At 33.9% G+C, this 12,224-nt stretch overlaps 1 protein-coding gene across 1 annotated transcript; it reads left to right on the forward strand.

Moving 5' to 3' along the window:
• The first annotated feature begins 107 nt into the window (after window positions 1-107).
• Window positions 108-11,212, forward strand: LOC132564185 (protein SET-like). Its single transcript, XM_060228859.1, has 8 exons — window positions 108-448; window positions 1,276-1,347; window positions 2,269-2,386; window positions 2,724-2,890; window positions 3,313-3,392; window positions 4,468-4,544; window positions 5,886-5,981; window positions 8,197-11,212. The coding sequence occupies exons 1-8, from the start codon at window positions 179-181 to the stop codon at window positions 8,286-8,288; spliced, it is 972 nt and encodes a 323-aa protein (XP_060084842.1). The 5' UTR covers window positions 108-178; the 3' UTR covers window positions 8,289-11,212.
• Window positions 11,213-12,224: the final 1,012 nt, after the last annotated feature.

Raw genomic sequence — 12,224 nt, forward strand, 5'->3', positions numbered from 1 at the left:
TGGCGCAAAATGAACAAAATCGCAAAGTTTTATTTTTAGTAGCCAATGAACGTTAATCTTTCTTTGACCGTCGGTAGAACAGCAAGGAGCGTGCGTATTCGCGCAAATTTATCAACTTTTCAAAAGAGAAGAAAGGCAAGTCCACAAACTAACAGAAGGCTCAGGAGAAGTGCAAAATATGTCGACAGACACGGGACCCCCGACAAAGATGCAGAAAGTAGACGGACCAATTGAGGTATCAGAAGGTGATCAGAGTCAGGATTTTGATGCAGATACACAAAAGGCTTTGGAAGATATAGACGCTTGTCAGAACGATATTGACATTCTGAATGAGAAAGCAAGTGAGGAAATATTGAAAGTTGAACAAAAGTACAACAAATTAAGGAAACCTCATTTCGATCAACGAAATGAACTCATCAAGAAGATTCCAAACTTCTGGGTTACTGCAGTATCCTTTGTGTCGATTTTGACTGTAATTTACAAGATTCTTGGTGTCATTTTGGCCGAAAAGAAAAATGGCCTTCTAAAGGAAAGTTGACATTCGATTTCTGTCTCTCGTGAAATTTCTTTCTTGAATTTACCAGTGAAAACGGACGTATGACTGTTATAATAATAATATTAAAAACAGCGCAGCGTTTTCATTTGTATCATATCCGAACTTAAGATGAAGAAACTGATTCTGATCTAGGGAGGGGAGATAATCAAGATATAAATTAGGTAGCACACCATTGAAATTTTTTTCTACTGTTCTTGTATTTTTCATTTAATTGTAATATTAGAAGTCGTATGTCATATCATATAATACATGTATGGATATTAACATGTATTTTTTATTTTTGAAAAAAATTATTAATGGTAAGTTTATCTATGGACTTGGATCTATTTATACCTATGAACCGGGATTGTCATACAACTATATGGGTTGCCACTTAACATTGTCACATACTTCAAGGTTTGTTGATATAATTTCAGTGAGTTTTTCTTATTGTCCAAACACTCGCACACAAGAAAGAGAAAACTGATGTTTACAGAATTAGCAATTAAATGTAAACAATAGACAGGTAGAGCAAGTATGCATAAGTTTTAATAGTCCAAATTATTCTGATGTTCACTGACCTTTCCTTGAGATTGATGATTGTCTGAACACTGGTCTTATAAAAGGTGCAGGGAATAAGCTAGATAATCAAAGTCACATAGAACTTACAAAGATCAAGGTGGTGACCAGTTCCCTCTTTGGATCTCGTTTTATCCAAATATCCTTAACTCATGTCACAGTTTGTCAACCATCCACAGATTTCTGCCATCCTTGATGAGGAAGAGGAAGAGTGCTTACATTACCTCAACATGGTAAGTTCTATAAGTAATTCTTGACAGTCATGGGTCAATTCCTCTGTCATTTACTAAGAAACCCAAAGCCAAAGTATGATGGAAACAACATTTATAAATCTGGTGACATGTATATCATTTTGGTAAAAAAAAGTTCAGCTGTGGGCAAAAAACAGTTAACAAAGAGAAAACTGATTGTATCATCTGCTACTTTGTACTGTTTGAGTTACTTCCCTTGGATGGTTCATTCCTGGTTTGATACAAACAAATTACCAATAGTAAATTCAGAGATGCTGCTTTAGTGTCAACAGAACTCAAATATTACAAAACATGGCTATACAAAATGAATGGATAAAAAAATACCACTGTTGTATATATTAATAAATCATGTGTTTCCATGACATTCCTAATACATTGCCATCACAAATTATCTTTTATGTTGCCAACTGCCAAAGACAACATTGGATAGACAAAAATATGATTACCTAGCCACTATGCTAGGAGCATTTGTAAGCAGTCCAATTTTATATCTATTATTGCAAGCAAGACATAGATTTCTGAGCAAAGATCTTTATTGGTTAATGAAATATTATTTAAAGTAATGCCAAATTAATATTGACAACATTGAGCTTATGGCTTCTAGCATCTGGTAATGTCTAAATTTGAAAATTGAAGTGGATACATTACAAAAATGCTGTCTGCTTTTACTTTATCTATTGTACACAAAAAATGTATTTTGATATAAAAATGAATCGGTCCATGGTTGTAGAATCTCTATGAATTTGATTACTTTAATATTTATTACTTGCATTTTTTAAACGAGAGGTTGTGGTGATAAGAAATATTATATACATTGTATACAGAAGAAATTGTCATTTTAAGGGAAATTCAAACAGTGTCATGAAGTTTTTAACATCCAAAAAATGTTGTTTTCTTTTATAGGTTGAAGTTGAAGAATTTGAAGATATCAAATCAGGGTACAGGATAAATTTCACATTTTCCACCAATCCTTATTTCAACAACAGTAATCTGTCCAAAGAATTTCATCTAGCAACATCAGGTATGGTATCAGAGTTCTATTTGCTACCCCAGTCTTTCACGCGATTTTCTGTTTATTTTGACTTATATTATTAATCAGGGAATAATCTAATTATTTAAAGAAATTCTTTACAGCTGTGTAGGAATTTAAAGAGAACATTTTTGAAATTTGGCCTTTAAAGAAATACATTCAAGAAAAATGGTAAAGCTGAAAACACAGCTAGCAGAAATTTGATAATATTTCCAAAGTTTAGAAGAGGTTTATTAATGGGAAATTGATGTAAGTACTGATATAAATACCACTAGCCAGTGTAGATGTTAAATGATGTTATCTGAAACCATCTGTGTATACTCTATAGGTGACCCAGCATCAAAGTCAACCAAAGTAGAATGGAAAGACAACATGGACCTGACAAAGCGTGCACAGGCACAGATGCCCAACAGGAAACGGAGACATGGCTTCTCACGAACATTTTTCCACTGGTTCCAGGATAACGCTGACCCATCAGCAGATGACATTGCAGAGGTTGGTGGTCTAAGTTAATGTACTGCGGGGTGTGCATAGATAAACTCAATCTGTTGGACAAAAGTTTTTTTTTTCAATGCTCATGTTAATCTAACTGGTCTGCAGTAAACATATAGTTATGATGTTACTTTAGTGTTAGCTTGTCTTCTCAGAATTTTGGCAGTTTTTTAAAGTCTTCCTAGTCCATAAAACCACACATATATTTATTAGGTTTGTCCATGTAGAAAAGTGACACTGAAATGTTCTTGATATGCATATACATTTAAAGAACTATATAGTGGTTTGGTTTTTTTTTTCTGTTCTCCTTTCATTTTGGAAATGTTAGAATGAACAGTTAAGTTGGAAACGAAAAGATTCTGTTTATAGTAAATAATAGAAATGATCATTAATCCTTGTGATTTATAGCAAACTTTTGTTTGTAGGTTATAAAGGATGATATGTGGCCAAACCCTCTGCAGTACTACCTAGCACCAGACATTGAAGTTGGGGAGAATGGAGTAGGGTAAGTAATTTCATAAAGGATTGCATTGAAATACATTCGTATCATTTAAATATATACCAATATGCATCTTTGACTGTGAATTACTTGTTTTTAATATAGAAAAAAATGATATTCACAGTACAACATAAAATCACACTGATTTTTAGTGCTCAATGATCGAGATCTGAGCTAATGTTTTTCCTAAGTAAACACATTAAGATTTTCAGAATCCCTACATCTCCTCAAAATTTTGGAAATGAAAAAATTTACAAAATACATAAGAGAGAGAGAGAGTAGTAATGATTGGTTACAAAGAATATTTATGACAGTGTCATTACATTGCAAGGCAGAATTCCAAGCAGTATCATGTTATGATGATAGAATATTTTGCTAGGAAGTATGTTTATCAGAGTTTCTCGTCTTCTTTTTGCTTCACCATTACTAAGGAGAAAGGAGGGAGATGGGAATTTTACTTTTCTGTTTCTATCCGCAACATAAAAATTTGCAGTCAAATCAGTTACTTCGATAAGACAACTACTACAGAAACAGAGTTTGGTTTATGTATTTGAATAGGTCTTAAATCTCAAATCAAGACTGAAATATAGAAATTTGAATAAATATTTCTCAATGTTTGGATGAATTCCTGAAATTTTGGTGGATTTTGAGAAAACAAAAGACCCAATCATTTTTGACATCTTATACCTTTAATTCTGATTTGATCAGTTTTTACTGGAATTCAGTTCTTTTAGAGAAGGGATGGCGAGACATTTTTCCATAAATATCTTGCTCATGTAATTCATTAACTTTAAGAGAGCTGTATCAACCTTTATCCTGCAGAAACTACTTCACACATATAAACCTGATGAATGTCTCCTCTTCCCACGTGGAAAATGTAGGAGATTTAAAGATCACATTGCATTGACTCTGTTGATAAATATATCTTTGTAAATAGAGATATGTTTATCGGCTTTTCGTTTTGTATTACAACTTGATAAATAATCTCATAAACAGAGATAGTTTTGTAGGTTTCTGTTGCTTATTACCAGAATTAAGGATTGTTGATATAAAGAATTATTTCTTGATTGGTAATTTACAGTGATCATGATGATGAAAACGAGGATTCTGTGGTTGTATTGGGGGATGATGATGAAGATGATGATGACTTAGATGATGGTAAGTATACTATCATTAGAAAGGAGAAAAGTTGTGAGGTCCACATTTACATGTATTGTATATCTATATACAAGGCTTCTAGATAAAACACACACTCTACTGCACATGCACTCACCTCACATACCCAGATGTCACCACATACCCAGATGTCACCTCACATACTCAAATGTCACTTCACATACCCAAATGTCACCTCACATACCCAAATGTCACCTTACATACCCAAATGTCACTTCACATACCCAGATGTCAACTCACATACCCAAATGTCACCTCACATACCCAGATGTCACCACATACTCAGATGTCACCTCACATACTCGAATGCCACCTCACATACCCAAATGTCACCTCACATACCCAGATGTCACCTCACATACCCAGATGTCACCACATACCCAGATGTCACCTCACATACTCAAATGTCACTTCACATACCCAAATGTCACCTTACATACCCAGATGTCACCTCACATACTCAAATGCCACCTCACATACCCAAATGTCACTTCACATACCCAAATGTCACTTCAAATACCCATATGTCACCTTACATACCCATATGTCACCTCACATACTCAAATGTCACCTCACATACCCAAATGTCACCTCACATACTCATATGTCACCTCAAATACCCATATGTCACCTTACATACCCATATGTCACCTTACATACTCAAATGTCACTTCACATACCCAAATAAACAAAAATAAACTTGCACCAAAAAACCCTCTAGTCAAGTTTTTGAAGACACCAGGAACAAACTTATCATTTTATCTATTTGAAATATATTTAAGTCCTACACTATTTCATTTCCAGTTTTACTTTGACATGTCTCAGTTGATTCAATATCCAAGGGCTTGTTCCCTTCCTCACAATTTTCATGCAAGAAGTCGTCAACTGACTAACACAAACTTGTAACGCAATGATTCAAAAGATGCAGGTTGGTGAAAATTATGGGAAAGTTTTATGGTTGCCATAGTGATCTCATTGAGAAATATTCTATTTCTGTGTGTGATATGAAACTGGATGTGTTTGATGCTTGTTAGTTTGCCTGTTGGTTCCGTTGTTGTATACTTGGTTCTCATTTGAGAATGTGACATTACTTGGATTGACGAAGGTTAGCATTGTGAGTGTTGTCGATGGAGCAGAAGGTGCTTACTCTACCAGAACACCTGGTCTTATTCTCCTTGTACTTTTTCAGGAGTCTCCATGTAGATGTTTTTTTTTGTTGATATTTTGCCCTAGTTTTATGGATTTGAGTTGAATTATGACTGTATTGCCTTGTTGGTATTTATGTGTTTTGATGAGAGTACAATAATTTTTATGCTTGTACAGATGAAGAAGTTTACCAGATTGATGATGATGATGAAGATGAATTAGATGAAACAAATGGCTTAGGCGAAACGATAGATTCTGTGGAAGATGATGATGGTATGTGCTTTGTAACTTTTGTATGTGGAAATATTAGTGTACACCATACCTGAAATGTTAGTAACAATACATAAGAAGAATCTTGTAGAGTTTGGACAACAACTGTTAGTTTCATCTGCAGGTTTTTGGCTGTCTTAAAAGCATAGTGCTAGAAATATGTAAAAAGTGTGTAAGCTTGCTCTTACCTATCTGTAAAACAGTTTGTGCAAAACATGCATAAATATACGCTTCTCCATTTGGAAATTTTTTCCCATTATCTCTCGTTTTTTTATCAGATCATATCTTCTCTTTTAACATAGTATCAGGAACACTTGGTATATGTGGGTTTAACATGGTATCAGGATTATCTGGTATATGTGGGTTTAACATGGTATCAGGATTATCTGGTATATGTGGGTTTGACATGGTATCAGGATTATCTGGTATATGTGGGTTTAACATGGTATCAGGATTATCTGGTATATGTGGGTTTAACATGGTATCAGGATTATCTGGTATATGTGGGTTTAACATGGTATCAGGAACATTTGGTATATGTGGGTTTAACATGGTATCAGGATTATCTGGTATATGTGGGTTTAACATGGTATCAGGAACATTTGGTATATGTGGGTTTAACATGGTATCAGGATTATCTGGTATATGTGGGTTTAACATGGTATCAGGATTATCTGGTATATGTGGGTTTAACATGGTATCAGGATTTTCTGGTATATGTGGGTTTATCATGGTATCAGGATTATCTGGTATATGTGGGTTTATCATGGTATCAGGATTATCTGGTATATGTGGGTTTAACATGGTATCAGGATTATCTGGTATATGTGGGTTTAACATGGTATCAGGATTATCTGGTATATGTGGGTTTAACATGGTATCAGGATTATCTGGTATATGTGGGTTTAACATGGTATCAGGATTATCTGGTATATGTGGGTTTATCATGGTATCAGGATTATCTGGTATATGTGGGTTTAACATGGTATCAGGATTATCTGGTATATGTGGGTTTAACATGGTATCAGAATTATCTGGTATAATGGTATATGTGGGTTTATCATGGTATCAGGATTATCTGGTATATGTGGGTTTAACATGGTATCAGGATTATCTGGTATATGTGGGTTTAACATGGTATCAGGATTATCTGGTATATGTGGGTTTAACATGGTATCAGGATTATCTGGTATATGTGGGTTTAACATGGTATCAGGATTATCTGGTATATGTGGGTTTAACATGGTATCAGGATTATCTGGTATATGTGGGTTTATCATGGTATCAGGATTATCTGGTATATGTGGGTTTAACATGGTATCAGGATTATCTGGTATATGTGGGTTTAACATGGTATCAGGATTATCTGGTATATGTGGGTTTAACATGGTATCAGAATTATCTGGTATAATGGTATATGTGGGTTTATCATGGTATCAGGATTATCTGGTATATGTGGGTTTATCATGGTATCAGGATTATCTGGTATATGTGGGTTTAACATGGTATCAGAATTATCTGGTATAATGGTATATGTGGGTTTATCATGGTATCAGGATTATGTGGTATATGTGGGTTTAACATGGTATCAGGATTATCTGGTATATGTGGGTTTATCATGGTATCAGGATTATCTGGTATATGTGGGTTTAACATTGTATCAGGATTATCTGGTATATGTGGGTTTAACATGGTATCAGGATTATCTGGTATATGTGGGTTTAACATGGTATCAGGATTATCTGGTATATGTGGGTTTAACATGGTATCAGGATTATCTGGTATATGTGGGTTTAACATGGCATCAGAATTATCTGGTATAATGGTATATGTGGGTTTATCATGGTATCAGGATTATCTGGTATATGTGGGTTTGACATGGTATCAGGATTATCTGGTATATGTGGGTTTAACATTGTATCAGGATTTTCTGGTATATATGGGTTTAACATGGTATCAGGAACATTTGGTATATGTGGGTTTAACATGGTATCAGGATTATCTGGTATATGTGGGTTTAACATGGTATCAGGATTATCTGGTATATGTGGGTTTATCATGGTATCAGGATTATCTGGTATATGTGGGTTTAACATGGTATCAGGATTATCTGGTACATGTGGGTTTAACAGGGATTGAAACGATGCTCCATGAAAATCTTTTCAACTAAAAAAATTTAGAATTCATGTGAAATTGTTCCTTCTCGATGTTTGTACAGACGATGATGACGTTGAGGTGCTAGGAGAAGATGAGGATGACGATGACGTAGAAGCAGTGGAACCAGATGAAGGAGAAACAAAAGGAGAGTGATGTTATAATTGCCATAGAAACACCACAGTGCTACACCATGGGATGTGAATATGATCAGTACAAAGACTTAAATCATCAATCATGCTGGCATTGGGGCCTCCATTTGGTAGGACGGGTGGGGATGGGAAATACCATATCTTTTTTAGGCATCATGAAGAAGGAATTTTTAACTTCGATGTTTAATTTCATCTATGATTGTTTTCTTGATCACTGCTGTACAACTTTTGCTTTATGTGTCAATGATCGACTTTAGATATTGGATCTTACTTTGCATGCACTGTGTTCTGTCAAGCTTTCCAACTCAACCCTTCTAATTTCTTTTTGTAAATTTAGATGGATGTTATAATATATTGTTGTTAAATTTATGGTTTGTTTTACTAGCAGAGCAATATAGTAGTTGGATGAATTCAACATTTGCTGTTAATATTGTCGCTTGAAATAACATTAAAGTTTTTCTTTTTCCATTAGTGTGTCTCAAAATCAAGGGATAAAATTTTAATGAAATTTGACACATTAACTGCATCATTGATGTTAAATATGTTCACATAACTTATGAAGTTAAACATTCATTCTTTTTGTTCATAACTGCAAGATGACAAATTGATGTTTTTACGATCATCAGCATAAAATGTGTATATTCCTTGTCATATTTCATCATTTCCCGATTTCATTACAATTTCAGACAACCATCAACACTTGGATTGAGAATCATTTATTTCAATATATATGACATTAGACAAAAACACATCAAGACTGGGTTAAAACCCACATCATTTCCTCTAAACATGTCATCAATAACAAGCAATTGCAAAAAAATATTGGTAAAATTTGTTTTTACTCCTTCTTTGAAAATTTAACTAATTTGTCAGATCGGAATAACTTGAAAAATATTTTGTAAAGTTTTCATATGGATGTTTGTCTTTGTTAATCTCTAAAACCGAAATACATTGCATTAAGCATCAATTTACATATGACTTGTTATCAGTATCATATGTATATATTATGAAGTAACATGTAAGGCAGTCTATTCATTTCGTATCTGTATTGTACATCCATTATAAAGAATACTAGAACAGCGATAACTCAGGAATTTTATTGGCACTTCGAAAAATTTGTATTTAAAAACAAACTGGAAACATCACACTGCATCTATCTGATAGACTCTTTATTTTTAGTTGTTGTCATTTGACAAAGAAAGTTAGAAACAATGCATTCTTGCATAACATTGTATGTGTTACCTACTTTGTTTATGGAATAATCACTTATTTCTGTATATTTTCCAGTTTGATAAGGGGGCTGTGTTAGCTCAGTTTTGTGAGAGCTTAGGCCTGCATAACCTTGGGTGATAAGGGGGCTGTGTTAGCTCAGTTTTGTGAGAGTTTAGGCCTGCGTAACCTTGGGTGATAAGGGGGCTGTGTTAGCTCAGTTTTGTGAGAGCTTAGGCCTGCGTAACCTTGGGTGATAAGGTGACTGCGTTAGCTCAGTTTTGTGAGAGGTTAGGCCTTCGTAACCTTGGGTGAAGATCTGAGGTGTGTGGTTCTATGCTCCCTGTGGTGCTTTGCTCCTTAGCAAGCTGAGAAACAGACTGGGCTGTGCTGTCATTGTTGTGTTCTTTGGCAAGACAACTTCTCCTAATTGATCTGGATAGAATGTAATGGTTCTTCCATATGTTGTTCAGTGAGGTAGCAACCATGCAGCTTCTACAAGAAGAAATCTCCTGAAAATGGCCCTGACTGTTTATGGGGTGGTAAACCCAACAATTTGATCTAGCTTTGGAGGAAATCAGAAATATGTTTGTAGCATAAAAATTGTTTGATAACTCGCTAGAATGAAATATCAGAGTTATCCTGTTCAGACAGTTATTGTTGTACTTGGTAACAGGTCATGTTTTTTCTCAGAAACATTATCTGTACTGCAATTTGATGTTGTGTAGATTTACAAAGAATCATTTTCACTAAAAAGTTTTTTGGAGAGCTTGGGATAAACTTTATGCCATATTTTGAAGCCCTTCCTTAGAACTGATTGAAAATGTTTTTTTCCCCATTTATACATAAGAATTGTATATAGTGCACTGTATGTGTGGTGATCATTATATTGTTTGTATTAAATTTCATGTAATTTTAAACCGTTGTTAATATGAAAAACAATATCAATAGAAATATGTTGTGTGAACAATGCAGTTAAAAGATTGGACCAATGCTGTGGTTACGATTCCTGATCTAGCATAACCAGTATGTCAAACATTAATCATCATCCCCTATAGTGGTGATTTTAATCATATATATGTAATTACATGGTAAGTATGATGTGTTTTTCATTTTCAAAAAGATTTTTACACAAAAATCATGCCAAGTAACATATTGGAGTTATTTTCATACTCTGACAGGAATAGTTTGTATGAGGCTTCATGAGAATAAGTTGTACTTTCAGTGTGTGTAAATTATGGGAATTTGGATATTTAAATATTAACATGTTCATATTCATTATTCTAGAACCAGTAAAAACATCATCATTTGGCTTTGGATTTATACAATTATCAGAGATCTTTCCCTCCTCCCTCCCTACACCCACAAAATATATGTTATGAAGTGCCATACAAGTGTTCCGAGTTTAATCCTTTGTGTTGCATTAACTTTGCTAAATACTGGTTATGCCTGATTGTGAATTGTAACCATATACCCTTCTGGTAAGCATATTTTTCCTCCAGATGTTTCTAAGAAATAAATATTTCCTTGTGTGAAAAGTTAAATACTGATTGATCACAAATTAATTTGCCAAGGTAGAATTTTATTTTCAAATGAAAAAAATGTTTTAATAAATCAATTCTGTTATTGTTCATCACTGATATGTACTATTTTATGTTGTTGCAGTGAAAATCTGAAATTGATTTTTGCTAAAATTTTGGTGGGGGGTGGGGGGAGGGGGGAGCAAGTTGGACTTTGAAGGAGTTGTCTTTCCCTATCAGAATGTCTCATGATTTGTGCATTCTGTGTCTCAAAAGACACTTGAAGTGATATGTTCTACTTCAGTACTGGTTTCATTATTGATGGAAGATCTCAGCAACATTAAAAGAGGAGAAAGAAAGTGGTATTTGTGTCTTTTCTGTTAAATAATAGATAATTCTTCACATCAGATTTCCTAAACTTCATGTTACCACAGGAATCCGACATGTTTAGGTGAAATATGTTCTTTTGCATTTAAAACAGCAGTAAACTCTTTTGTATATATAGGATCAATGCTATTTATTGGTGTAATGACTACTTTTTTACTTGCCAGGAATAAAAATGATTTTTTTTCTGGTGATTTTTGTTTCATTTTGCTACTTTCGCTGAAAATCAGCTCACTTTTAGATTAAATATACCATTTTACATGCAAAAGCTACTAAATTTCAAAAAGCAATTGAATGCGTGGGCCTTTTAATACGTTATTGGCAAATGCATAAATATTCAATTTATAATGAAATTTGAAATGGAGAGAATATTCCTGAAGTGCTACAAACTTTCCTTTTTTTCCCTTGTCTGGTATGTATTTGAAAATTATTCTGTGGTATGCAAAACGGCAAATAATGCACCAACTGTGACATGGCCACTGTTCACTACAATTAGTCCCAATTGTCAGATGGAAACAGCTTATAGTTCTACAAAAACTCTTTCCGGGTAAAATATTGATATCATATCAAATTGCAGGACTTCTTCAAAGTTTTGCAGATTTTGATATACTTTGATTTTTTTTTTTTTTTATTTTAATGATATTCAGAGCAGTACAAAAGAACACAATAAATGCACGAGAAATGCAATCTCCTAGCTTATACTTGTACTAGTATACATGTAACTAAAGCAAAGCAAAATCATGATTCCAAGACTTAAAAAACAAGTTTGTTTGACAGAGAAGGAAAAGACCGTTATTGTTAAAAAAAATGATTACGATTTTTGAAGA

The sequence above is a fragment of the Ylistrum balloti genome, unplaced genomic scaffold, assembly GCF_031769215.1.
Source record: "Ylistrum balloti isolate Yb309-2 unplaced genomic scaffold, AGI_CSIRO_Ybal_v1 Utg372038, whole genome shotgun sequence".
NCBI lineage: Eukaryota > Metazoa > Mollusca > Bivalvia > Pectinida > Pectinidae > Ylistrum > Ylistrum balloti.

Coding starts and splice junctions, on each gene's coding strand:
- LOC132564185 (XM_060228859.1), top strand. CDS start 179: ATGTCGACAGACACGGGACCCCCGACAAAGATGCAGAAAGTAGACGGA. Junction 1,348..2,268: donor GCTTACATTACCTCAACATG/GTAAGTTCTATA, acceptor TTTCTTTTATAG/GTTGAAGTTGAAGAATTTGA. Junction 4,545..5,885: donor TGATGATGACTTAGATGATG/GTAAGTATACTA, acceptor ATGCTTGTACAG/ATGAAGAAGTTTACCAGATT.